The sequence below is a fragment of the Pelophylax lessonae genome (assembly GCF_965119305.1).
Source record: "Pelophylax lessonae genome assembly, chromosome: 7".
Classification (NCBI taxonomy): Eukaryota; Metazoa; Chordata; class Amphibia; order Anura; family Ranidae; genus Pelophylax; species Pelophylax lessonae.
In genome coordinates this window covers 54983189-55008351 of record NC_138774.1, presented here as the reverse complement: position 1 = coordinate 55008351, position 25163 = coordinate 54983189, and the positions used below count along the sequence as shown (strand labels likewise).

At 46.8% G+C, this 25163-nt stretch overlaps 1 protein-coding gene across 1 annotated transcript in view; it reads left to right on the top strand.

Annotated features, from left to right (window-relative positions):
• Positions 1 to 15259, top strand: part of LOC309559561 (estrogen-related receptor gamma-like) — a 94938-nt gene extending 79679 nt beyond the window's left edge. The window contains exon 7 of the mRNA XM_082262867.1: positions 14434 to 15259. Coding sequence (XP_082118993.1) covers positions 14434 to 14678 — 245 coding nt within the window. The 3' untranslated portion in view covers positions 14679 to 15259. The remainder of the gene's footprint in view (positions 1 to 14433) is intronic.
• Positions 15260 to 25163: the final 9904 nt, after the last annotated feature.

The window sequence follows — 25163 nt, the reverse complement described above, 5'->3', positions numbered from 1 at the left end:
GGACCCTGCCACTCATGTATCTCCACCGGATCCCCTCGAGGTGTCTGCAGGATCCTCCAGCACCCCACTGATGGTTGAATCATTGTCAGCTATTATGGAAACTTTTGTGTCCCGGGTGGAAGTGGCTTGTCAGGGACAGGGCGCAAGAAAGCGACCCCCGCCTAACTCCTTATTATCTGAAACTTCGGATTCAGACTCTGAGCCTATTTCTGCAGTTGCAGGTACTTCATCTGGGATTGGTGTCTCGGGTACTGTCTCTTCAGACAGTGAGGAGGATGTTTCGGCATCAGCCATAGCCCAAGAGGAAGCTTTGGTAAACGCACTCATTGTATCTGTTCAAGAAACCTTAAGATTACAGGGTATTCCGTCGGAAATAGCTGAAACTGAAATCCCTTTTGGGACTAAAGAACGCATGAAAGTGGCGAAGGTTTTTCCATTGCCCAAATGTTTTGGCAATCCAATCAAAGAAGAATGGAGTCTGCCAAAACGCACCTCTGCTATTTCTAAACGCATTAACAGGCGTTATCCGTTTGAGGAAACCCTCATTAAGAAATGGACAGAACCACCTGTGGTGGATTCACCAATTGCTAGATTGAATAAAGCCACGGTTATTCCTTTAGAAGACGCTCCGTCTTTTAAAGATCCAGTGGATCGCAAGATAGAAGCTATGTCTCGCACCATGTTTTCCTTGATTGTATCAGCTTTCAGACCAATAATTGCTATTGGTCTGGTTTCGCAGACTGTAACTGAATGGACCAAGTGGTTACGCCGGGACTTAGAAGAGGTCCCTCAGGCGGTATCAGATTTGTTGGAACAAATGATACAGGGGTTACAGTTTGTGTGTGATGCGGCGTTAGACGCCACTCCATTATTGGCGCGAGCATCAGTTTCAGCAGTGGTTCTCAGGCGTACACTGTGGCTAAAAGGTTGGTTGGCCGACCAAGGTTCCAAAAAAGCATTGGCTAATATCCCCTTTTTAGGAGAGCGTCTATTTGGAGCCAACTTAGATGAGATCATTAAGGATCTCACGGGTGGAAAGAGCACCTTTTTACCGCAAAATGTTAAGGGTAAAGGAACTCGTCAAAGACGAGGGCCTTCTTTCTCTGCTCACAAAAAGTTTTTTCGTCCCCGGATCGTTTAGAAGATCTGCGGAGAGCAGTCACGGATTTACTACAACAAGGAGTGGTAGTCCACGTTCCTTGGACAGAACGTTTTCAAGGGTTTTATTCAAACCTATTTACAATACCCAGGAAAGAGGGCAAAGTGCGTCCAATTCTGGACTTAAGGGCACTCAATTCCTTTCTCAACATAAGGAAATTCAAAATGAAATCCATTCGCACAGTAGCAGCCTTCCTGCATCCAGGGGATGTCCTAGCGTCCATAGACATCAAGGACGCCTATCTTCACATTCCCATTTTCGCAGGACATCAGCGGTTTCTACGCTTTTCCGTAGAAGAGAACCACTATCAGTTTGTGGCGTTACCTTTCGGTCTCGTCACGGCTCCTCGGGTCTTCACGAAGGTGTTGGCCCCAATGTTGGCACTACTGCGCCAAAGAGGCATATCGATTCTAGGTTACCTAGACGATCTCCTGCTTCATGCAGAGTCTCCTCAGACCCTGCTACAAAACATAGAAATTACTATAATTTCTTTACAGGAATTCGGGTGGCTGGTGAACCAGCAAAAGTCATTTCTGGTTCCCACCCAGAGGCTCGAATATCTGGGTCTAATTCTAGACACAGTCAGGACAAGAGTTTTCCTTCCGGTAGGGAAACTCCGGAAGATTCAATCAGCAGTCCAGTTGTTACTATCCAACAGCTGGTCTTCTCTTCGAACTTGCATGAGGGTTCTGGGGTTGATGGTGGCTTCCTTAGAAGCAGTCCCATTTGCCCAGTCCCATACCCAAATTCTTCAGCAAGAGATTCTTCTCAGATGGAATCGGAATCCGGAATCCCTGGACAATCGGATCCGATTGAGCAAACAGACCAGAGAGTCTCTGGTCTGGTGGCTTCGGTCTCCGATGCTCAGCAAGGGAAAGTCATTTCTGCCAATATATTGGACGATAGTGACCACGGATGCCAGTCTATCCGGATGGGGAGGAATTCTCGGTCAGTTATCTGTCCAGGGACTTTGGTCCCTGGAAGAATCCAGGTTGCCGATAAATGTATTGGAACTGAGAGCGATCAAACTTTGTCTGATTCACTGGACCGAGCAGCTCCAGGGCAGCCCGGTTCGGATCCAGTCGGACAACGCCACGGCCGTGGCTTATGTCAATCACCAGGGGGGCACCAAGAGTGTCCGAGCGGCCAAAGAAGTGGCTTGCATTCTTCGCTGGGCGGAACGATTTGTTCCAGCTATCTCTGCGGTGTTCATTCCGGGGGTGGAGAATTGGCAGGCAGATTATCTCAGCCGTCAGACTCTGGATCTAGGGGAATGGTCCCTCCATCCAGAAGTTTTCCACCAGTTGTGCCTACGGTGGGGCACCCCGGATGTGGATCTGTTGGCATCACGATTCAACAGGAAAGTACAGAGATTCGTGGCTCGCTCCCGCGATCCTCTAGCAGAGACCGCAGACGCACTGATCGCCCGTGGGGGCAATACCAGCTAATGTATGCCTTCCCTCCTCTCGGGTTACTGCCAAGACTTCTTCGCAGGATAGAGGAGGAAGGAATTCCAGTAATCCTGGTAGCTCCGGACTGGCCTCGCCGAGCTTGGTACGCCGACGTGGTCAGACTGGTGGCGGACGTCCCGTGGAGACTTCCTCTCAGGGAGGACCTACTGTCTCAGGGACCGATCTTCCATCCTGCTTTACGATCGCTGGCTTTAACGGCCTGGCTATTGAGACCCAGGTGCTGAAGGACAAGGGATTGTCAGCTTCAGTTATTCCTACTCTAGTTAAAGCAAGGAAAGCGACTTCCAGAAAGATTTATCATCGTACATGGAAGTCCTACATTGCATGGTGTGAACCTCTGGGGTTCCGTCCACGGTCTTATTCGGTTAGCCGAATATTAGCTTTTCTGCAACAAGGGGTTGAGCAGAAACTGGCCTTGAGCACTATCAAGGGTCAGGTCTCAGCATTAGCTATCTTCTTTCAGAAGCCTTTGGCTACTCATTCCTTGGTGCGGAATTTCATCCAGGGGGTGCGACATCTGGCTCCGCCAGTGCGCGCGCCGTTACCACCCTGGGATCTTAATTTAGTATTGTCGGTTCTTCAGAAACCTCCCTTTGAAGATATTAGGGAGATTCCTCTACCTACGTTGTCCCAGAAGGTGGCCTTCTTGGTGGCTATCACTTCTGCACGCAGGGTGTCTGAACTGGCCGCTTTATCTTGTCGTTCCCCATATCTGGTGGTTCATAGAGATAAGGTGGTTCTTCGTCCGAATCCATCCTTCCTACCAAAAGTGGTTTCAGAATTTCATCTGAATGAAGAAATTGTATTACCTTCCCTGTGTCCTAAGCCCAGTCATCCTCGGGAGTTTGCTTTACACTCCTTGGATGTGGTCCGGGCGATCAGGGTATACTTGAAAACGACAGACTCGTTTCGCAAGACGGATTCACTTTTTGTGATCCCGGATGGACCCAAAAAGGGGTTGCCTGCATCTGCCGCGACCATTTCCAAATGGATCAGACAGACGGTGGTACAGGCTTATTCTATTAAGGGTCGGGAGCCCCCGTTCCCTGTTAAGGCGCACTCCACTCGGGCACTTAGTGCGTCATGGGCCTTTCGCCATCAGGCGTCAGTGGTCCAGGTGTGCAAGGCGGCTACCTGGTCGTCGGTGCATACCTTTACAAAACATTATAAAGTTGATGTAATGGCATCGTCTGATGCCTCGTTTGGCCGCAAGGTTTTGCAGGCCGCCATTTGAGGAGACCAGTGGTCTGCCTCGAGGGTTTTTTTCCGTTGGAAATTTTCATTTGAGTCTCATTCTTTGTTTATAATGAGCCTTTAAAACTTCTAGTTTGGCACCGGTTGGGCCTTCTAGATTGGATTTTGATTTCGGTCAATCCCACCCCTCATTTGTGGCACTGCTTCTGGATGTCCCAGTTCTTGTGAATCAAGAAGACTACGTCTGTCAATGAGCGACAGAGAAAATCCTTTTCTCTTAGCTCATTGACAGACGTAGTACCCGCCCCTCTATCATTGAGTTGGGTTGGGTTAAATTCTCTGTTGCTGCTTTGTGACAGAACTGATGCCTTGTAGCAGAGAGAGGGAGGATATACCCTCAGGGACTGCCCCTAAGGTGGAGCCAGAACGTTTTTTCTTTCTGCCTAGTCCTGCTCCTGCGGAGACAACATAACCCAGCTCTTGTGAATCAAGAAGACTACGTCTGTCAATGAGCTAAGAGAAAAGGATTTTACGGTAAGATCTTACAAAAATCCGATTTTACCTGCAGCTCTTCTGGTAAGCAGACAGAGCTCAAACTATACTTTCTCACTAGCACCTACCTAGGAGGGTGCTACATATGACAGCTGAGGGGAAACTTACCTCACTCTGTGCAGGCACTGCTCTGCATGTGGTCTGGTAAGTATATGGCAGAGGGATGCTGGAGAAATGAGGAGCTTTGTGTTAGGGGGTGATTTCAGTGCTGGGGAGTGTTGATATCAGTGCTGTGGGAGTGACAATTTCTGTTCTGGGGGGTGTAAATATCTGATATGGGTTGCTGGGATTTTGGTGCATTGCCCTCTACTGACCCCTGCACTCTTTGCATTACACACTACTGACCTCGGTACATTGCATGTTGCACTCTGTACGGTAAACACTACTGCCCATTGATGGATCAAACTCAGCCCGTTTAGCAGGTACTGATCCATCTATGGGCAGGTTGGTTGTACTGAAGTCGATCTATCAATCAACTTTAGTACAACCAGCCTGTCCATTTTTTTCCTGCAATCACTGCCGGCAGCTATAGCTGTCAGAACTCAATAAGGGGGAAGGATTCCTCCATCACTGACTTTGTTGATGGGGGAAGCAAGCAATTTTCTTTTGAAGGATGGAAAATTGCATAATCTATGGCTTGTTTAAGGGGCTTTTTTTCCCATTCACCTCCCAATTAAATAGTTTTAGTAAGGGTTCCCCAAGACCTGAAAATTATTTTCAGGGTTCCTCTGGGGTAAAAAGGTTAATGCCTGGTACACACGATTAAATTATCGGACGAATGTTTTTTGGGGGGGGTTTTTTGCATGCCAATCTCCATATCGCAAATAAAGAGGTTACTAAACTTCTGAAAATTCTCGTACGACAGAATAAAAATAAAAATTTGGAAGTGATGTAATGTGTTGTATTATATTTGTTTTGTATTTTCGAATGACAACTGTGCTGATTAACTGAAAATTGTATGATCTGGCATCGTACGAGAAAATTTTTGTGCTTGTCCCACCGAATTTTGAAGGAATTGTCATGATTGGCTCTCGGAAGTTGTGGACTAAGGATCAGATTATCCTACGATCGCTTCAAAAGCGGTATGATTTTCTGATTGTCTGTGTGGGCCATAAGGGGGTTTGGTACACATAGTTGTGTTTATTCAGTCTATATATCAGTGCTCCATGAGCTGGGGGGGGGGGGGGCGGCAGACGGACCACACCAGCTCCAGCTCGCACACCATACCCCCCCCCCCCCCCCCGGACCACACCAGCTGCAGCCCGCACACCATACCCCCCCATCCCCGAACCACACCAGCTCCAGCCTGCACACCATACCCCCCTGGACCACACCAGCTCCAGCCCGCACACCATACCCCCCCCTGGACCACACCAGCTCCAGCCCGCCCACCATACCCCCCCCCCGAACCACACCAGCTCCAGCCCGCACACCATACCCCCCCTGGACCACACCAGCTCCAGCCCGCCCGCACACGATTCCCCCCCCCCCCCGAACCACACCAGCTCCAGCCCGCACACCATACCCCTCCTGGACCACACCAGCTCCAGCCCGCACACCATACCCCCCCCCCCGAACCACACCAGCTCCAGCCCGCACACCATACCCCCCCGGACCACACCAGCTCCAGCCCGCAGACCATACCCCCCCCCCCGGCACACACCAGCTCCAGCCCGCACACCATACCCCCCCCGGACCACACCAGCTCCAGCCCGCACACCATACCCCCCGGACCACACCAGCTCCATCCCGTACACCATACCCCCCCACCAGACCACACCAGCTCCAGCCCGCACACCATACCCCCCCACCAGACCACACCAGCTCCAGCCCACACACCATACCCCCCCCTGGACCACACCAGCTGCAGCCCACACACCATACCCCCCCGAACCACACCAGCTCCAGCCCGCACATCATACTCCCCCCGCACCACACCAGCTCCAGCCCGCACACCATACCCCCCCTGGACCACACCAGCTCCAGCCCGCACACCATACCACCCCCCCCCCCGGACCACACCAGCTCCAGCCCGCACACCATACCCCGCCCCCCCGGACCACACCAGCTCTAGCCCGCACACCATACTCCCCCTCCGGACCACACCAGCTCCAGCCCGCACACCATACCCCCCCCGGACCACACCAGCTCCAGCCCGCACACCATAACCCCCCCCGGACCACACCAGCTCCAGCCCGCACACCATACCCCCCTGCCCCCAGACCACACCAGCTCCAGCCCGCACACCATACCCCCTCCCCGGCTCACACCAGCTCCAGCCTGCACACCATACTCCCCCCCCCCCCCGGACCACACCAGCTCCAGCCCGCACACCATACCCCCCTTCCCGAACCCCACCAGCTCCAGCCCGCACACTATACCCCACCCCCCCCCGGTCGCCGGCTTACTCACCCTGGACTGACATGAGGAGGGCAGCGGCGGCAGCTTCCCCCTCAGTCTCCTCCATGGGTCCGGCTTCCCCTGCGTCTCCTCCTCCTTCGCCAATATGATGGCTTCTCCTTTTGGCCAATCGGGAAACGGGTCTCAGGACCTGCTTCCTGATTGGCCAGGAGGAGAATGCGTGTGACAATAGCGTCGCTATTGTCACACAACTGGGTGGGCTCGGGGCGCAGTGGGGCCCCATTGGAATCCATGCGTCTAGCGCCCTGCATGTAGATTAGGGGGCCAGATGCATGGATAGGGGGGGGCGGCACCCCTGCCCCCCAAATGGACAGGCCGTCACTGGTATATATGCATGTTTATGTATTTCTCCTAAAAAAAATAGCTCAGTGTCCGGGTCATGATGGTTTATCTGACATTTCTATGTTATTGTGGTGATGATTATGGAGATTAGCCACAATGCTCATCATCTTATAAAAGGGGCAGGAAGAGTAATTATTCATTGTTGTAGGACCATGGACCTCTTATTCACAACACAACATGGCCTTAAAAACTTTCATCATCGTAATTGTGAGATGCAGAGATGAAAGCCCTTTCCCGGCATCAATGTTGATGTTCTTTGCATGGCAGCTTTCCTCTATTAATACCATAATTGATGTAATATTGTACATGGCTTGTCTGAATGTAAGATTTGTGGGTTGAATGGGAAAATCCGAGAGAGATTTGTGGTCATGTTACAATAGACCTCTGCGTCTGTCCTGCTGCAGAAGTGATTACTGCTTGTACAGCCACAAGACTGATCATCTCATTATTAAATAATCCATCACTTGTATTGATCAGGGAATTTCTAATGGCTTACTCTTTAACAGCACACTCCAATCAAAACTGAAAATTAAACCTTAAAGCCGAACTCCAGGCACACAGCTAATCACATAGATAAAATACATCCTGCATGTGAGAACTGTTTTACTTGCCTATTCAATTTTTTGTCCATACAGTTCTGAGATTTATACAGCACTGCCACACAGCACTGTTCTGTTTGACAGGGTAGGAGACATGATTTTAATTTGCTGCGTATCTTGTCCACCTGTGACTGGTCAGTTAAGCCTCCTTTACACATGTGACCAGGGGGAAGGGTATAAACAGACGGCTGATCTGAGTTTTTATTGCCCCTCTTAAACTAACACAGTGGCTGAAGGGAGTGGTACACATGTTTTCTTGGCAGTATTGCAAACACAATGACTGATGGGCTCATTTTACTTTCACCCTGTTCTCTCCTTCTATCGGTATGCTCACCAGGACAGGCCCTACCATGGGTCCTGCTGGTCCATTGGACCAGGCAGAACTTTGAGAGGGGCAGCAAATTGATGCCCAAGATTTTTTTTTCATACTGCCGCCTGTAGTGCAAACTGATGAGTATGAGAAGGCGGAGGGTCTCCTCCGGGGAACGTCACTCACGTGATTGCGTTGTGCGCAATGATGTCAGACATCAGCGCACTCCATCTCACGCAGGCCAGGCGGGATTTTCTAGGGTGTGGCCACGGCAGACACAAGAGTGACAGGAGGACTGAGGACGGAGAGTGGGTGTTTGGTGGACCTGTCCAGTGGTGAGTTATGGAAGAAAACAGTATATTTAACAGTGGCGGCTGGTGCTTGGTAATTCGGGGGGGGGGGGCAAAAAACCAATTCGGGGGGTAATTTGGGGCCCCCCCCGAACGGTCTGCTGACCGGCCTGCCTCCTTACCTCCTCTTGTCCGAGCCGGGGAGTGCTGGATGGCTGAGCCGCTGCCGTGTGTCTCCTACTTCTTCCTGGCTAGTGGCCAGTAAGATTGCTTCTCTTTTTGGCCAATCGGGAAAGGGGTCTCACAACCCTCTTCCTGATTGGCTGGAAGGAGAATCAGTGTGACAATAGCGAATATTTATTCGCTATTGTCACACAACTGGGTGGGCTCAGGGCGCAGTGCTACGGCACCCTGCATGTAGATTAGGGGGCCGGATGCATTGATCTTCCTTGAATCTTGGTGTGCTTTGTGAATTTCTTCCAGTTCTGTTCAGTAATCCAGTGTGAGACTTCCCCCTCTGTGCAGGAGCTTCCTGTAATAAAGACCTCTCACTGCTGCTCTCTCTCCTTGTGCAGGGAGACAGGTCTTGTTTCCGCCCCCTCCTATAGTTTTCTGCAGGCAACCTGTAGTGGGTGGGGTCTGCTGGGCTCCTCCCATTGCTCTGCTGTCTGCACTGGCTATGTACAGCACAGTGATGATGTCACCACTGCTATTATTAGGGTAATAACTGGGTTTGTAAAGGCATTTATTACACACAAAGTGGATTTATATCCTTTGGGGCTATTGAGGAATTTATTTAATCTGAAAGCTATTGTGCCCAGAGTTCCACTTTAAAGCCAAAATTAGGGTATTTCTCTCTTAGATGTTCCAGAATAGAAAAAAACTTTCACCTCTTGTTCTTGTGATGATGGTAAAGAGTTGGATTTGCCCCCCACTTTCTGTCTCAGTGATAATGGTCACCAGGATTAATAAAGGGGGGCTCTTCCTAGTGAGGGCACAGACAACAATAAAAACCTGACAGCACTTCCAATCCTTCCCTACCCTCTTACCCAAATGAAAGAAATACGTTTTGGCTATACACGCACTTTAAAGGAAATTTCCAATGAGTGAACTATGCAAGCTGTAAGTGCTTGACTTTAACTACTTGCCTACTGCATACTTTTACCCCCCCCCCCCCTCCTGCCTAGGCCAATATTCACCTTTCAGCGCTGAAAGACAATTGCACAGTTATGCAACATTGTACTCATATCACATTTTTATCATTGTTTCACACAAATAGAACTTTCTTTTAGTGGTATTTAATCACCACTGGGATTTTATTTTTGCTAAACAAACAAAAAAAGAAGAAAAATCTAAAAAAAAAAAAAAAAAAAAAAAAGTCAAAGTTTGTTATAAAATTTTGCAAACAGGTAATATTTCTCCTTCACTGATGTGCGCTAATGAGGCTGCACTGATGGGCACCGATGGGCACTAATAAAGTGGCACTGATGGGCACTAATAGGTGGCATTGATGGACACTAGGGAGGCTTCACTGATAGGTGGCACAAATAGGCGACACTGATAAGCAGCACTAAAGAGGACTGATAGGTGCCACTGGTAAGCGGCACTGATTGGCGGCACTGATAGGAAGCACTGGTGGGCACTGATATGCACCACTGAAGGGGACTGATAGGTGGCACTGGTAGGTGGCACTGAATGGAAGCACTGGTGGGCACTGATTGGCAGCACTGGTAGGCACTGATAGGCAGCACTGGTGGGCACTGATAGGCACTACTGAAGGGGACTGATAGGTGGCACTGAATGGAAGCACTGGTGGGCACTGATTGGCAGCCCTGGTAGGCACTGATAGGCAGCACTGTTGGGCATTAATTGGCAGCACTGGTGGGTGCTGATGGGCAGCACTGATGGGCACTGATAGGCAGCATTAGTGGGCAGTAATGGGCAGCACTGGTGGGCACTGTTGGAACTGCACTGATATTCAGGACACTAATAATGAGTGTCTTGATTATCAGTGTACATGTCCCTTTAACAGAAGCTGGTTATTGGCTCTTATCAGAGCGCCGATAGCCAGCTTCTGTTTACATTGTGATCAGCTGTCATTGCATACAGCTGATCATGTGGTAAAGGGCCGCTGTGATTGTCCCTTTACCCCAATCTGTGATTATCTGAATTGCTAGCGGCCTGGCTGTCATCCTGATCCAATAGCTTCAATCCTTTCTGAGTCACTGAAGAAAAGAAGTATGCAGATCAGGAATTCTGACTTCACAGGTCAATGGCTCAAAGGGATATTAAAGCTGGGAATCACCAGGAAAATAGCAGAAGGCATTCTGCAATGGCAGCCTCCTTATTTCTTAGTACAGGTTTCTTTTAAAAATGATTAAAGCTGAACTCCAGGCACAAAAGCTTTCATTTACATTCCTGAATAACCAAAAAGGATATAAACTGACAAATTACTTTGCAAACCCAAATATTATCTTGTAAACACACTTGTGCAGAGCCTGTGCAGAGAGCAGAGCTGTGGGAGGGGCTCAGGAGCTCCACCCATTACAGACTTGTAAGGGGGTGTTAGAACAGTTTATAGTTATAGTTTATAGTTAGAGGTATAGACAGTTTATAGTTTTGCCACTAAGGCCCCTTTCAAACTAGTGTGACTTGTCCAGCGATTTTGGACCGCAAAATCGCATGACAAGTCGTTTTCCATTATTTTCAATGAGCCCCATTCATATCAGTGCGTTTTGAAGTCACACCGACTTCAAAGTAGTTCCTGCACTATTTTGCCACGCGTTTTGAGCCATATCCATAGCCATTGTTTTCAAAATCGCGGCAAACTTGCGTCAAAATCGCGCCGCAAAATCGCAGTAAAATCGCATCGCATAAGTGTGAAAGGGGCCTAAGTGGCGCCCTCCCCTAAGCTATACATATTGAGTTGTGTAGTAATAAAGGGAGTCCAGGCAGAAAGTTTAAGAGAGGAGACTGAGGATGGAGTTGGTCCCTCTGGGAGTAGATGGGGCTTTTCTAGGAATGATGAAGCCTTTAAAGTGTTACTAAACCCACAACAGTAAAATCAGTCAGTATATGCAGTAAAGCATGCTTGTTATACTCACTGTGGAACCTAAGGGGTAATCCCCTGCATTGGGTTAAAAGGCTGCTTGATCCTGTCTTCTCTGATCTCCCCCTTCTTCCACTGTCCCCAATCCATCTCCTAAGAAAACTGAGGCTAGGGGACAACCTGCATATGGTCAGTTTGGTGTGTATTGCTAGAGAGTTTTTTTTTTTTTTTTGGAAGGGTGCATGTGATCGGCACAGGGCCAATCAGCACTGTCCAGACAGAGGGTCAGGGGTCCTGCATCCTGATAGGAGAGTCAGAGTAGAATAAAAACTACTCCTACAAGCTTTGACCAGACACTGATAGAGGTCACAAGACTGCTATATACTGCTGACGAGAAAATGAATTTAGCAGTTTATATTTATTAAAATAATTGCATTTCCATGTTCTGTGTACTGAGGGAAACCAGATATAGTGACTGCAGGCTCCTGGGTTTAGTGACACTTTAAGCAAGCCAGGGAGTGCCTGGCAGTCCTAGTGCCCTAAAACAGACTAGTGTTGGGGACAGGACAAAGGATGCCTACTAAAGGGAAGAAAGAAAGGAAAAAATAAGATCATTTGGAAATTGATGGCAGCAACACATCTCAAAAAAGTTGAGACAGGGCAACAAAAAGGTTCCAAATTACTGTATTTAAAATGAATTTATGACCATGATAACACTGCCCTTTTGTCATGACCATGAATAAAGAAAATTAATTTTGAAAATGTGTAAAAAAAAATAAGAAATATGTAAAGCGGTAATAAACACAAAAGCAAATGTTTATTAGGCTGGATTTACACTAATGCGTTTTTTTCATGCGTTTTGCTTTTTGCAGGAATGCATTTAATTTTTTTATCATGGGTTCCTATGGAACAGCTTCAGATCAATGCATTTTTGTGCCTCTGCATTTTTGGAAATGGTCGGAGACTTTTTATCCCCAAAATGCAGCGTTTTGCATGTGATAGACTTCAATGAACCTGCATCCAAAATGCAAGTATTGCGTTTTTACCGTAATTTTGCAGCAATTTGCGTTTCGCTCTTTTAAATCTGCCCAACAAATTTTCAAAAAAAACCCCCATAAAAACGCAAATCGCAGTAAAATCGCAGTAAAAAGCAACATGCATAGGTGTGAATCGAGCCCTGAGGAAGGGAGCGTGCCTCCCGAAACACGTCAGAGGTCCCAATACAGGGACATGTTCATTTCCACATGTGGTGGACTCATTCTATGCGATTTTTGCTCTTCATGTCTGCGAGTAGGTTTTTGGCATTTTAATAAACATTTTAAAGGTGTTCAAGGGTAATGCACTAGGTTGCTTGCGCCTCCTTTTCTCTTTCATATGCGTGAATCAAGCCTTATATTGCAGCTTACCAGAATTACATTTCTTTTTTAGGCTTCCTTTCTTCTATTTTCATCTGGTAATCTGGCCAGTAAGTCTGTTGTTTTTGAACAGAAAAGCACTCTTGCAGTTACAGAGATGAGACAGACCATTTAACACTGGCACTGGTGATTAAAATGCTCAGCTTTTATTTTCTCATGTAAAACCTCCATCCCAAAAGGCAAAAAACTGTTTGCTGTAACTGATTATAAAGTGTGAGCTGGAGTTTAGCTTCCATTTACTAGTGCATTTAATTCTGCTAGTACATCTAACACACCCCTCCCCCCAGACTGACAATGCTGCTATTTGCTGTGCCCCCTGTGCTCCTTCATCCAGAGTGGAGGCACTCTAATACAGGAGGTGTGTTACTGGCCAGATCACCAGGGCAAAAGAAATGGAGAAAAGCCTAAAAAAAGAAAATGAACGCAGCCAGCACAGCTAATGATTGGTAAGCTTGCAATATATTAACCACTTGCCGACCGCCGCAAGTACATATACTGCAGCGGGCAGCCCCTCCTGGGCAAAGTGACGTATATATACGTCACTCGCCCGCAAGCCAATAGGGGGTGAGCGCGCGCCGCCGGAGGCGCACTCCCGCCCCCGCTCGTTCACTGTCATCACCGCGCGAGTGACCGGCGGCTCCGATGTCCGCCGGCCACCCACGATCGTCCGCTGCAGAGGGAGATAGGCAGACGGCTGATGTAAACAAAGCCGCCTGTCATTCTCCCTGATGTAACAGCAGAGATCATACGATCCTGCTATGTAGGAACGTATGTTTCTGTGGTTACATGAAAAGCCACGCCCCTTTACAGTTAGAAGCACTCCCCTAGGGACACATTTAACCCCTGCATCTCCAATAAAGTTAACCCCTTCCCTGCCAGTGTCATTTTTACAGTAACAGTGCATATGTATAGCACTGATTACTGTAGTAATGTCACTGGTACCCCCAAAAGTGTCAAAAATGTCAGTCAAGGGTCCGATCTGTCCGCCGCAATGTCGCAGTCCCGCAAAAAAAAAAAACGCAGATCGCCGCCATTACTCGTTAAAAAAAAAACAATAAAAATGACAAAAATCTTTCCCATAGTTAGTAAACACAATAACTTTTACGCAAACCAATCAAAATACGCTTATTGCGATTTTTTTTACCAAACATAGGTAGCAGAAAACAAATTGGCCTAAAATGTTAAAAAATTTAGATTTTTAAATTTTTTTTTGAGAATTTCATATAAAAAAATTTGAAAAATATTGTTATTTTTTTCAAAATTGTCGCTCTTTTTTTTGTTTATAGCGCAAAAAGTAAAAATTGCACAGGTGATCAAATACCACCAAAAGAAAGCTCTGTTTGTGGGGAAAAAAGGATGTCAATTTAATTTGGGTACAGCGTCGCACGACCGCGCAATTGTCCGTTAAAGTCATGCAGTGCCGAAAACGCAAAATACCCCCTGGTCTTTGAGCAGCCAAATCCTCCGGGGCTTAAGTGGTTAAACGTTTGGTTTTGGGTTTAATACGGCTTTACCTACATGCCTGTAGTAGTGGAAATAAAATGAGTTGAAAAGATTTGTTCTGATCTGAAATGTTTTTTTTTTTTTTGTTTGAAATACATAACATTGGTTTTCCTTGTTTTTTTCCCAGATTCCAGCAGCATTGAGAATGTGGAGGCTGTTCTGAACCTACAAGACCGTCTTCACGAGGCCCTTCAGGACTATGAAAGGGAGCACCACCCCGAGGACCCCCACCGGTCTGGCAAACTCCTCATGACTCTGCCACTACTCCGCCAGACAGCAAACGAAGCCGTGCGCACTTTCTGCCAGATAAGACTGGAGGGGAGAATCCCAATGCACAAACTTTTCCTGGAAATGTTGGAGGCCAAGATGTGACTGATGGAGCTCCATCTACTGTACAGGAGCCCCAATGGATGAGCCATGAACCATAAATATCTGGACAATGTACGGCAGCTTCTGTATGTACCAAGAATGGAAATAACCAGGGATCTCTTCACAAACACTGAATGGATGCCCATGTCCATTGGGATTTTACAGATTGGTCTGATGATTGAATCTTCAGCCATTGGTAACATTTGGAGATCTGCTGTTGGGCTGGTGCTAGGGCTGTGATGGGCCATTGTCCGCACATTATAGTCTACATACAAGGAACACACTGTAGATAATGATTTACTTCCAGGAAGTGAGAAGACCACATGCTTGTTCCCCATCATCCAAATGTAGATTAGATTACAGAACATAATGCTGTCAGTCTTTTTCGAGAGGAAGGTGGCCCATGAAGAATGGATTTCAGCTGCTGCCACAAACACATAATGAAAGCTGTAAAAATGTGTGTTGTATTGTGAGATCTCCATTGTATAAGCAGAGAATACTAATGTTTATAATGTATATAAATATTATATTCCTTGAAAAGCATAATCTGATCTTCTGTCTCACATATTTTTAAAGAGGAACTCTGCTCCCCTCTTCTTATTTCTTCTCCCTCTCCACCTACTTGTATAACCGGGCAATTCCCCAAAAGCATACAGTACTTGGCACTTTTCCACTGCAAGTACCGGCTCGGCTCTACTCGGCCCTGCCTGCCCGGTTTGCTTTTCCACTGCTGGTACCGCATGGTACGGTGTTGGAACAGTTCGGTACGGTTTGGTATGGTTTGCTTTTCCACTAAAGTAGTACTAAAGTTAAGTGGGTGGGATAACAACGATTCTCTGACCAATCAGTGGCTAGTAGTAACTGCATGCAAAGGATTGTGGGATATGGTACCGGGTATGGTACCTCTTGGAACCACAATCGAGGTGGTACTGTTTTAGAGAGCCATACCGTTCGGTTCCATGCAGTGGAAAAGCGCCGCCGTACCGAACCGTTCCTACACCGTACCATGCGGTACCAGCAGTGGAAAAGCACAAAAGCGAGCCGAACCGTTTGGTTCCATGCAGTGGAAAAGCGATATAAAACAGTACCACCTTGATTGTGGTTCCAAGAGGTACCATACCGGTACCATATCCCACAATCCTTTGCATGCAGTCACTACTAGCCACTGATTGGTCAGAGAATAATTGTTATCCCACCCACCTAACTTTAGTACTACTTTAGTGGAAAAGCAAACCATACCAAACCGTACCGAACCGTTCCAACACCGTACCATGCGGTACCAGCAGTGGAAAAGCAAACCTAGCCAAGCAGGGCCGAGTAGAGCCGAGCCGGTACTTGCAGTGGAAAAGTGCCATTATAGAGAGCCGTACTGTTCGGTTCCATGCAGTGGAAAAGCGCCGCCGTACTGTACCGTACCGAACCGTTCCTACACCGTACCATGCGGTACCAGCAGTAGAAAAGCACAAAAGCGAGCCGAACCGTTCGGTTCCATGCAGTGGAAAAGCGATACAGACCTGGAGATCCAGCAATGTATCCTAAGGATCCATCTCTATGCCGCATCATACACGATCCCACACCACCATCTTCTTAGGACATCAACAGAGGGCTAGCTGCCTCTTCCAAACTGTGCAGCAGCTCCGTGATGAAGTGGACATGCTGTATCATCAGGGGACTGGCTGCAAAAACCATGGATAGACAGCCCCCCCCCATGGCATGGCTGTAAGAGGGCTTCGTGGTCGATTTTGGCACCAAGCACAAGTCCCTTACCCTGCTCCAGCCCTGCTAGAACACAATCCCTTCTTTTGAGCCCAACACCCCTGCCATCTTGTGCCCTGGTTTTTACCATAGACCTCCTCATGACATTCCTGGACATAGACCTTTATAGCCAGAAGAAGAAATGTCCACACCATGGTTAGCTTCACTGCCCTTTGCTGGTGTTGTTGACAGTCCCATCACTATGACATACATTCATACCTCCCAACATTTTGAGATGGGAACGAGGGACACCTATTAGCAAAAGTATATAGGCGTATGACACATACCCCATGCCGTGCCCACTTAAAGGAGAATTATACAAAAAAATGATTGATTAAACCCACAAGTGCTTTTTTTACCACTACTATTCTTTTATATTGGCTTTTGAAATTTCCAGCAATTTAGAAATTGGATGAAAGGTTTATCACTGGGAAATACTTTTTGAAAGATAAAAATTGCATTTTATATAGAACAGTGATGGCGAACCTTGGCACCCAAGATTCTTTGGAACTAAATTTACCATGATGCTCAACTATACTGCAGAGTGCATGAGCATCATGGGAAATGTAGTTACAAAACATCTGGGGTGCCAAGGTTCACCATCACTGATATAGAACTTTACAGATAAGACCAAAATGAGGGACAAATAAGGAGGAAAGAGGGACAGAGGGATTTTGTTCCAAATTAGGGACAGTTGGGAGCTATGTACATTCCGGAGTCACTTGACATACACAGTTAGTCACAAAAAGTGGATGATCCGCAGTAGTCACAAGTGAAAGCACATGCAGCACCTCACAGCCATCTTCCTCTAGTCTCTCCTTTGCCCAGGATCATAAGTGCTCACAGGACTGTGTTCTTTGTAGACACCTCCTAGCTGGGTACATCTCCCCCGGGACCCTCCAGGGAAGCAGCCTCTTTCAAAGATCTCCAGCCTGGCCTAAAAGGCCCTTTGCATTCTGCCCTAGCCTGCCCCTCCTGCATGCAGGTCTACTCCACCCGGCCACCTGTCCTGTCCAGGGCCCACATGTGTAGGTTACATTCTTGCAGATATAAGGGTAAATGGCTCCCATGCCCCAAGACTCTCTGTATCCCTCCCCATCTAGCTTATATATGGGTGCTGACTAGTGATCGACCGATATTGTTTTTTTTATTACCGATAACGATATTGTGGTCATCACATATCGGTATCGGACGATATTTTCGGACATTTAAATTTTTTTTTTTCACAGGTACTCTTGTGGAGGGATATGGGGGTCTTAAAGACCCCAAACCCCTCCTCTGCACTTAAAAGCATTCAAAACGCCAAGTTTGGCTTTTTTGAATGCTGTAATTTTTTGGAATTTGGTGCCGAGTACCCGGAAGTGATTTAATTTCCATTTTTACATGGAGACCCGATCCTGGCCGAATGCGGCTTTGATCAGGTCTTCTCTTCGGCGGCCTTCCAGGCTGGTTGCCTGGGTCTCCTGGTGGGACGGGAGACCCGGGCGAGCCACAGTAGGCAGCGGAAGGGGGGGGCGTCCCCTCCAACACCTTGTAATGACAGCCGAGCGGCTTCTCAGCCGTATCGGTTGTCATTACAAGACAGCCGACCGTCGGCTATGGACGCCGGTACCGGGGTGATGCCTCTAGCTGCAGGCACCACTCCGGTACAGCACTTTTTCCGAAATATCGGCAATATCGGTAACCTCTGGGGCCGATTCTGATATATCGGGGAAAGTACATATCGGCCCCCGATATATCGGCAATCGATAATCGGTCGATCCCTAGTGCTGACTCATCCCTGACATCACTTGTGAGAGGACTCTACCTAAAAGGGCCTAGCACCTAGTATAACTACCTGCTGTACCAGACACTATTCTGATACAGAGCCACCTAGTGGCAAAATTGCTAACTGCACCTGCCGTAGTGTACCCGCAGCCCCCTGGGACCCATGATGTGGGTTTCAAGGACAGAAAAAGGCAAATGCAATTAGTGGTTCACCCAAAAAGGTATTTCTGCACCCCCACGAAGGAAAAAAAAATAAAAAATAGCATTCTTTTACAGGAGGGACAGGAGGAATTATTATGCAAAGTTTTTAGGGAGGGTAAAGTTCTGCTTCAAAGACACTATGACAAGCCAGCTGAAACAGTGGACAATGGCCTGTATAGTCTGGGCCTAATGTGTATTTACAGCACAAATTTCTCTTTGTAATTTTGGATAGATTATGGAAGAGTTACAACCCCTATCAGAATATTGTTTGCTACATTTGTTCTGCTAGGGAGATTTTCCTTTACTTTTTGTCTTGGAGATGCAACAGGAAGTAAGAGAAAAATCTCCCCATAGTGAGGGGAATTCCCATCTTACACAAGGATACCAGTCACCAAGTCAAGAGGTGAATCTCCCTAGGGAGTACAAGATGACAGTAAAAACACGGCAGAGGGCCTAACCCTTCCTCACCCTATCCAAAACTAGAAAAATGAATTTGACCTTACATACAATCTAAAGAAAATCTTTCACAAAGCAAAATACCAATCTGCTCAGTACAAGCCAAAGAACGGTTCCAGAGCAGTGAAGCTGAACAAATTCATTGAGGTCACTGTCCTTGAACCATGTGGAGCTACAATCTGAAGCTACTATGAGGTATAAGGGGAAGGTAAAATCCATAACACATTTCTGACAGCGATTTTGCTTTCTGTCAAATTCTCTTTAACCACTTGACCTCCGGAAGATTTACCCCCCTCCATGACCAGGACTTTTCTTTTCTGCGATACGGCACTGCGTTACTTTAACTGACAATTGCGCGGTCGTGCGATAATATACTGAAAAAAAAAATTGATGTCCTTTTTATCCCACTAATAGAGCTTTCTTTTGGTGGTATTTGATCACCTTTGCGGTTTTTATTTTTTTTGCGCAATAAACGAAAAAGAGCAACAATTTTGAAAAAAAAATATATATTTTTACTTTCTGCTATAAAACACATCCAATAAAAAAATTGGAAAAAATCAAATTTCTTCATGAATTTTAGCTAATATGTATTCTGCTGCAGGTAGGAAAAAGAATCCCAATAAGTGTATATTGATTGGTTTGTGCAAAAAAATCGAGATATATTTATGGAATTTTTATTTTTCTCTAGTAATGGCGGTGATCAGCGACTTATAGCGGCACTGCGATATTGTGGCGGACAGATTGGACACTGACACTTTTGACACTTTTTGGGGATCAGTGACACTAATACAGTAATCAGTGCTAAAAATATGCACTGTCACTGTACTAATGACACTGGCTGGGAAGGTGTTAATATCAGGGGTGATCAAAGGGTTAACTGTGTGCCTAGCCTGTGTTTTCTAACTGTGGGGGCGGGGGTGTTTTTACTAAGAGAAGGCATGGATCCATGTCCCTGCTTTGCAGGAACACAGGATCCATGTCTTCCCTACTGACTGAAATTGTACATAGGCAAATCACTCACTGTGCTCTCCCAGCATAGTAACTAAGATGTAACGGGCAGCTCCCGATGAATACTTGTGATTAATAGCTTCCAATCATGCGACCGCTGAGACAATCACTAAGATTTGAAAGAGCATCTGTGTTTCCTCCTACCAGCATTCAAATTTCCTTAAAGGGCAGGGGGTTATGGGAGGGGGGAGTGAGGTGGTGACAAAGGGTTAAAGAGTATCTCCACTTATGTTGAAAAAACCAAAATACACTTCAATGTACATTGCAGGGATTTTAGCAAACTTTGTAGCAGTTTCCTGTTTCTTCCACAAGACTGAATCTGAATGGGAGATTCTGGTTCATTATAATCAGCTGATACACCTAAAAGCTGCAGTGTCAGCGACCCTTTAGAAGTATCACACTAAAAATGAAATTCCGATTGCAGAGGATGCCTAAAAGCTGATTTGTATCTTCGTGCAGACTTCTGGGAAAATCAGAGAGACAATCACACAAGAAGGAAATTACATTTTTGGGGGCGTTATGAACACTAACTGTGTACAGAATGCTTCCAAGTAGCCACATTGCATTGAATTTTACAGAAAATTACAGTGCTGCAGATTTAAAGAAAAGATACATTTTTAATACCTTTAAAGTGGTTTTACAGGGGGGAGCCATTGATTCCTGCTTCTGTCAATCACAGCCAGTGATTAAGGATTGGGAGCTCTGTGTGTATCAATGGACATATGGAGCACAGCTCAGGATCGAGCCCGCACAAATGCCCCCAAATCAAGCGGCTTTCTGTGGGGGCACTCTGCAGGGGAAGGAGGCAGGAGCGCCAGCAGGGGACCCCAGAAGTGGAGGATCAGGACTGCTCTGTGCAAAACCACAGCACAGAGCAGGTAATCATGACGTTTGGTTTTCTTTTTAAAAAAATGCATTTAGAATCACTGTAAATTATATAACGTAGAGCAGATCTTCACTGCATCTGAGCACCACAAAAAACTGAAAACGCTATTAAACCATTTGGCGACCAGCCACAGTATATATACTGCGCCAGGTTTGCTCTATTACGCGAAGCGACATACCTGTACATTGTTTCGTGCAATAGCCAGAGGGGGCGCACGCGCACCGCCAGTGGCACGATCACGTGCTGATTGGCCACAGGGGGAGCCAATTAGTGGGTCCAATGGACTCGATATCTGCTGGCCACCTGCAATCGCTCCCCAGAGAGGTAGAATGGCCGTCTACCGCAGTGCTGTATTTCGGCCTAGGCCAACAAGGCCCAGGCCTAGGGCAGCACTTTGCAGGGGGGCAGCAAAAAAGCCACCCCCCCACCTGAGACTCTATTGTCCACTAGCTGCTAGAGCTGCCTCTCTCACCCCCTCTCTCTTTCTCTCTCATCCCCCTCTCACTCTCTCTCTCTCATCCCCCTCTCTCATCCCCCCTCTCTCTCGCTCCCTCTCTCATCCCCATCTCTCATCCCCCCTCTCTCTCTCTCTCTCATCCCCCCCTCTCTCTCTCTCATCCCCCCTCTCTCTCTCTCTCATCCCCCCTCTCTCTCTCTCTCATCCCCCCTCTCTCTCTCACCCCCCCTCTCTCTCTCTCATCCCCCCTCTCTCTCTCTCATTCCCCCCTCTCTCTCGCTCTCTCTCATCCCCCCTCTCTCTCTCATCCCCCCTCTCTCTCATTCCCCCCTCTCTTTCTCATCCCCCTCTCGCTCTCTCTCTCATCCCCCCTCTCTCTATCATCTCCCCCTCTCACTCTCATCCTCTCTGATCCCCCCTCTCTCTCTCTTTCTCTTTCTCTCACCCCCTCCCTCTTTCATCCCCCACCTCTCACTCTCTCATCCCCCCTCTCTCTCTCTCCCTCCCTCACCCACCTCCCTCTCCCATCCCCCTCTCTCTCTCTCCCTCCCTCACCCACCCCCCTCTCTCTCTCCCTCTCCCATCCCCCCCTCTCTCTCTCCCTCCCTCCCTCACCCACCCCCCTCTCTCTCTCCCTCACCCACCTCCCTCTTCAACCACCCTTCTCTCTCTCCCACCCCCTGACACCCCTCCTCTCGTCGTGAGATCTCAGAGGTTCATGCTGGGACTTGTAGTCCTTCAGTTTTGGAGGGAGTCACATCCGTTAAAAAAGTAGTGGGGCAGATTTACATGGGGGGGCGCCCAATTTTAGTCTTGCCTAGGGCAGCACAAAAGCAAAATACACCACTGGTCTACCGTTGTAAACAAGGCAGACCACCGTTTTGTCAGTTCCTGCTAAGCAGAAACAGGGATCTCTGTGTTCATCCAGTGAGTCCATCCCCCACACAGCTAGAAAGCACCCCCTAGGAACACACTTAACCCTTTGATGACCCCTGATGTTAACTGCTTCCCTGTCAGTGTCATTAGTACAGTAACAGTGTATATTTTTTTAGCACTGATTACTGTAATAATGTTCCCAAAAAAGTGTCAAAAGTGTCAGTTAGGTGTCCAAATTGTCTGCCGCAATGTCGCAGTCCCGCTAACATCACTGATCACCGCCATTACTCGTAAAAAATAAATAAATATGCCATGAAAATTTCCCATTGTTTGTAGAGGCAATAACTTTTTTCGCAAAGCAATCAATATACCAAAAATATGTAGCAGAACACATCTTGGCCTAAAATGATGAAGAAATTTGATTTTTTTATTGGACATGTTTTATAGCATAAAGTAAAGTTTATTGTTTTTTTGTTTTTAAATTGTCTGTCTTTTTTTTGTTTCTAGTGCAAAAAATAAAAACCGCAGAGGTGATCAAACACCACCAGAAAAAAACTCTATTTGTGGGAAAAAAGGACATACATTTTATTTGGGTACAGCGTCGTACGTCCACCCAATTGTCAGTTAAAGTAACGCAGTGCCGTATCGCAAAAATGGCCTGGTCAGGAAGGGGGTAAAACCTTCCGGTCCAGAAGTGGTTAATAACTCTTTAATATTCAAAGCAAACTCCCACATTCATGTCTCCATGCTTTATTTTGTTGAGAAACCACTTTAACCACTTAAGCCCCGGAGGATTTGGCTGCTCAAAGACCAGGGCCTATTTTGCGATTCGGCACTGCGTGATTTTAACAGACAATTGCGTGGTCGTGCGACGCTGTACCCAAATAAAATTTACGTCCTTTTTTCCCAAAAACAGAGCTTTCTTTTGGTGGTATTTGATCACCTGTGCGATTTTTATTTTTTGCGCTATAAACAAAAAAAGAGCGACAATTTTGAAAAAATAACAATATTTTTCACATGTTTTATATGAAATCCCTCCCCCCCAAAAAATGTAAAAATCTAAATTTTTTAACATTTTAGGCCAATTTGTTTTCTGCTACATATTTTTAGTAAAAAAAATCGCAATAAACGTATTTTGATTGATTTGCGCAAAAGTTATTGCGTTTACTAACAAAGGAAAAGATTTACGTCATTTTTATTGTTTTTTTTTAACTAGTAATGGCGGCGATCTGCGATTTTTTTTGCGGGACTGCGACATTGCGGCGTACAGATCGGACCCCTGACTAACATTTTTGATACTTTGGGGGTACCAGTGACATTACTGCTATAAATATGCACTGTTACTGTAATAATGACACTGGCAGAGAAGAAGTTAACTTTATTAGTGATCAAGGGGTTAAGTGTGTCCCTAGGGGCGTGATTCTAACTGTAAAGGGGCGTGGCTTGTGATGTAACCACAGAGACATACGATCCTACATAGCAGGATTGTATGATCTCTGCACTTACACCAGGGAGAATGACAGACGGCTTTGTTTACATCAGCCGCCTGCCTTTCTCCCTCTCCAGCGGGAGATTGCGAGTGGCCAGCAGACATTGAGGCCGCCGGTCACTCGCGCCGGGATGCCCTGTGAATGAGCGGTGCACGCTCGCCCCCTACAGGCTCCTGGGCGAGCGATGTAGTACTACGTCGCTTTGCCCAGGAGTGGCTGACTGCTGCAGTAAATATACTGTCGGCGGTCAGCAAGTTGTTAACAAACAAATCCCCCCCCCAGCATTTCTGGCAGTGGCCATCTTGAGTAAGGGTAGATGATTCATGTAGCATTTACTTCCTAGGATCCATCTGCCCTTAGCTCACGCCTGCAGGCAGAAGAGTGTGCTTAGCTGAGAAAGCCCCTCCTCCCTTCCTGAAGGCTCCTAGGATGTATGACATAATTTGCCTAGGTAAGAAACCAGGAAGTAATTTAAAACATTTTTAAAAATATATATTTTAAATGAAGGGAATATGATATACCTTCCTATCTATTTATTAATGCTAGCAGCATAAAGACTAAAAATAATCAATGTTGATTGGGAGAGTGAGATTCCACTTTAACCACTTGCCGACCAGTCAAGTTGACTGTACTGCGGCAAAGTGGTTCGTTATCGTCTGGCGACGCGTCACCAGGCACTCCCCTCTCTCGGCGGCGCACGCCTGCCGGAGGCTCGCTCCCGCCTGCCGGAGGCTCGCTCCCGCTGTATTCATTCACAGCGGGAGTCGGGCCAGGGGAAGAGAGGCGGTGATCGCCGCTGCTCTTCCCTGTTCGTCGGGGATCGAGTGTGGAGATCCGCCCGCTTGTGTAAACAGAGCGGGCGGATCTCCTAAGTGACAGACAGGGTCAGATTGCAGGATTCAGCATAGCTGAACCTGCGATCTGTCCCTGTGTCACTCAGTAACCTCCCCCCACACACGTTAGTAAGCACCAGGCATACATTAACCCTTCCCTCTCCAATAAAAATGAACCCCTTCCCTGCCAGTGTCATTTTTACAGTAACAGTGCATATGTATAGCACTGATTACTGCAGTAATGTCACTGGTACCCCCAAATGTGTCAAAAAGGTCAGTCAAGGGTCCGATCTGTCCGCCGCAATGTCGCAGTCCCGCAAAAAAAAAATCGCAGATCACCGCCATTACTCGTTAAAAAAAAAACCACCAAAAATGACAGAAATCTTTCCCTTAGTTAGTAAACGCAATAACTTTTGCGCAAACCAATCAAAATACGTTTATTGCGATTTTTTTTACCAAAAATATGTAGCAGAAAAAAAATTGGCCTAAAATGATAAAAAATTTTGATTTTTACATTTTTTTGGGGGGGAATTTCATATAAAAAAATGTGAAAAATATTGTTATTTTTTCAAAATTTTCGCTCTTTTTTTTTTTTTAGCGCAAAAAGTAAAAATCACACAGGTGATCAAATACCACCAAAAGAAAGCTCTGTTTGTGGGGAAAAAAAAGGACATAAATTTAATTGGGGTACAGCGTTGCACGACTGCGTGATTGTCCGTTAAAGTAATGCAGTGCCGAATCGCAAAATATGGCCTGGTC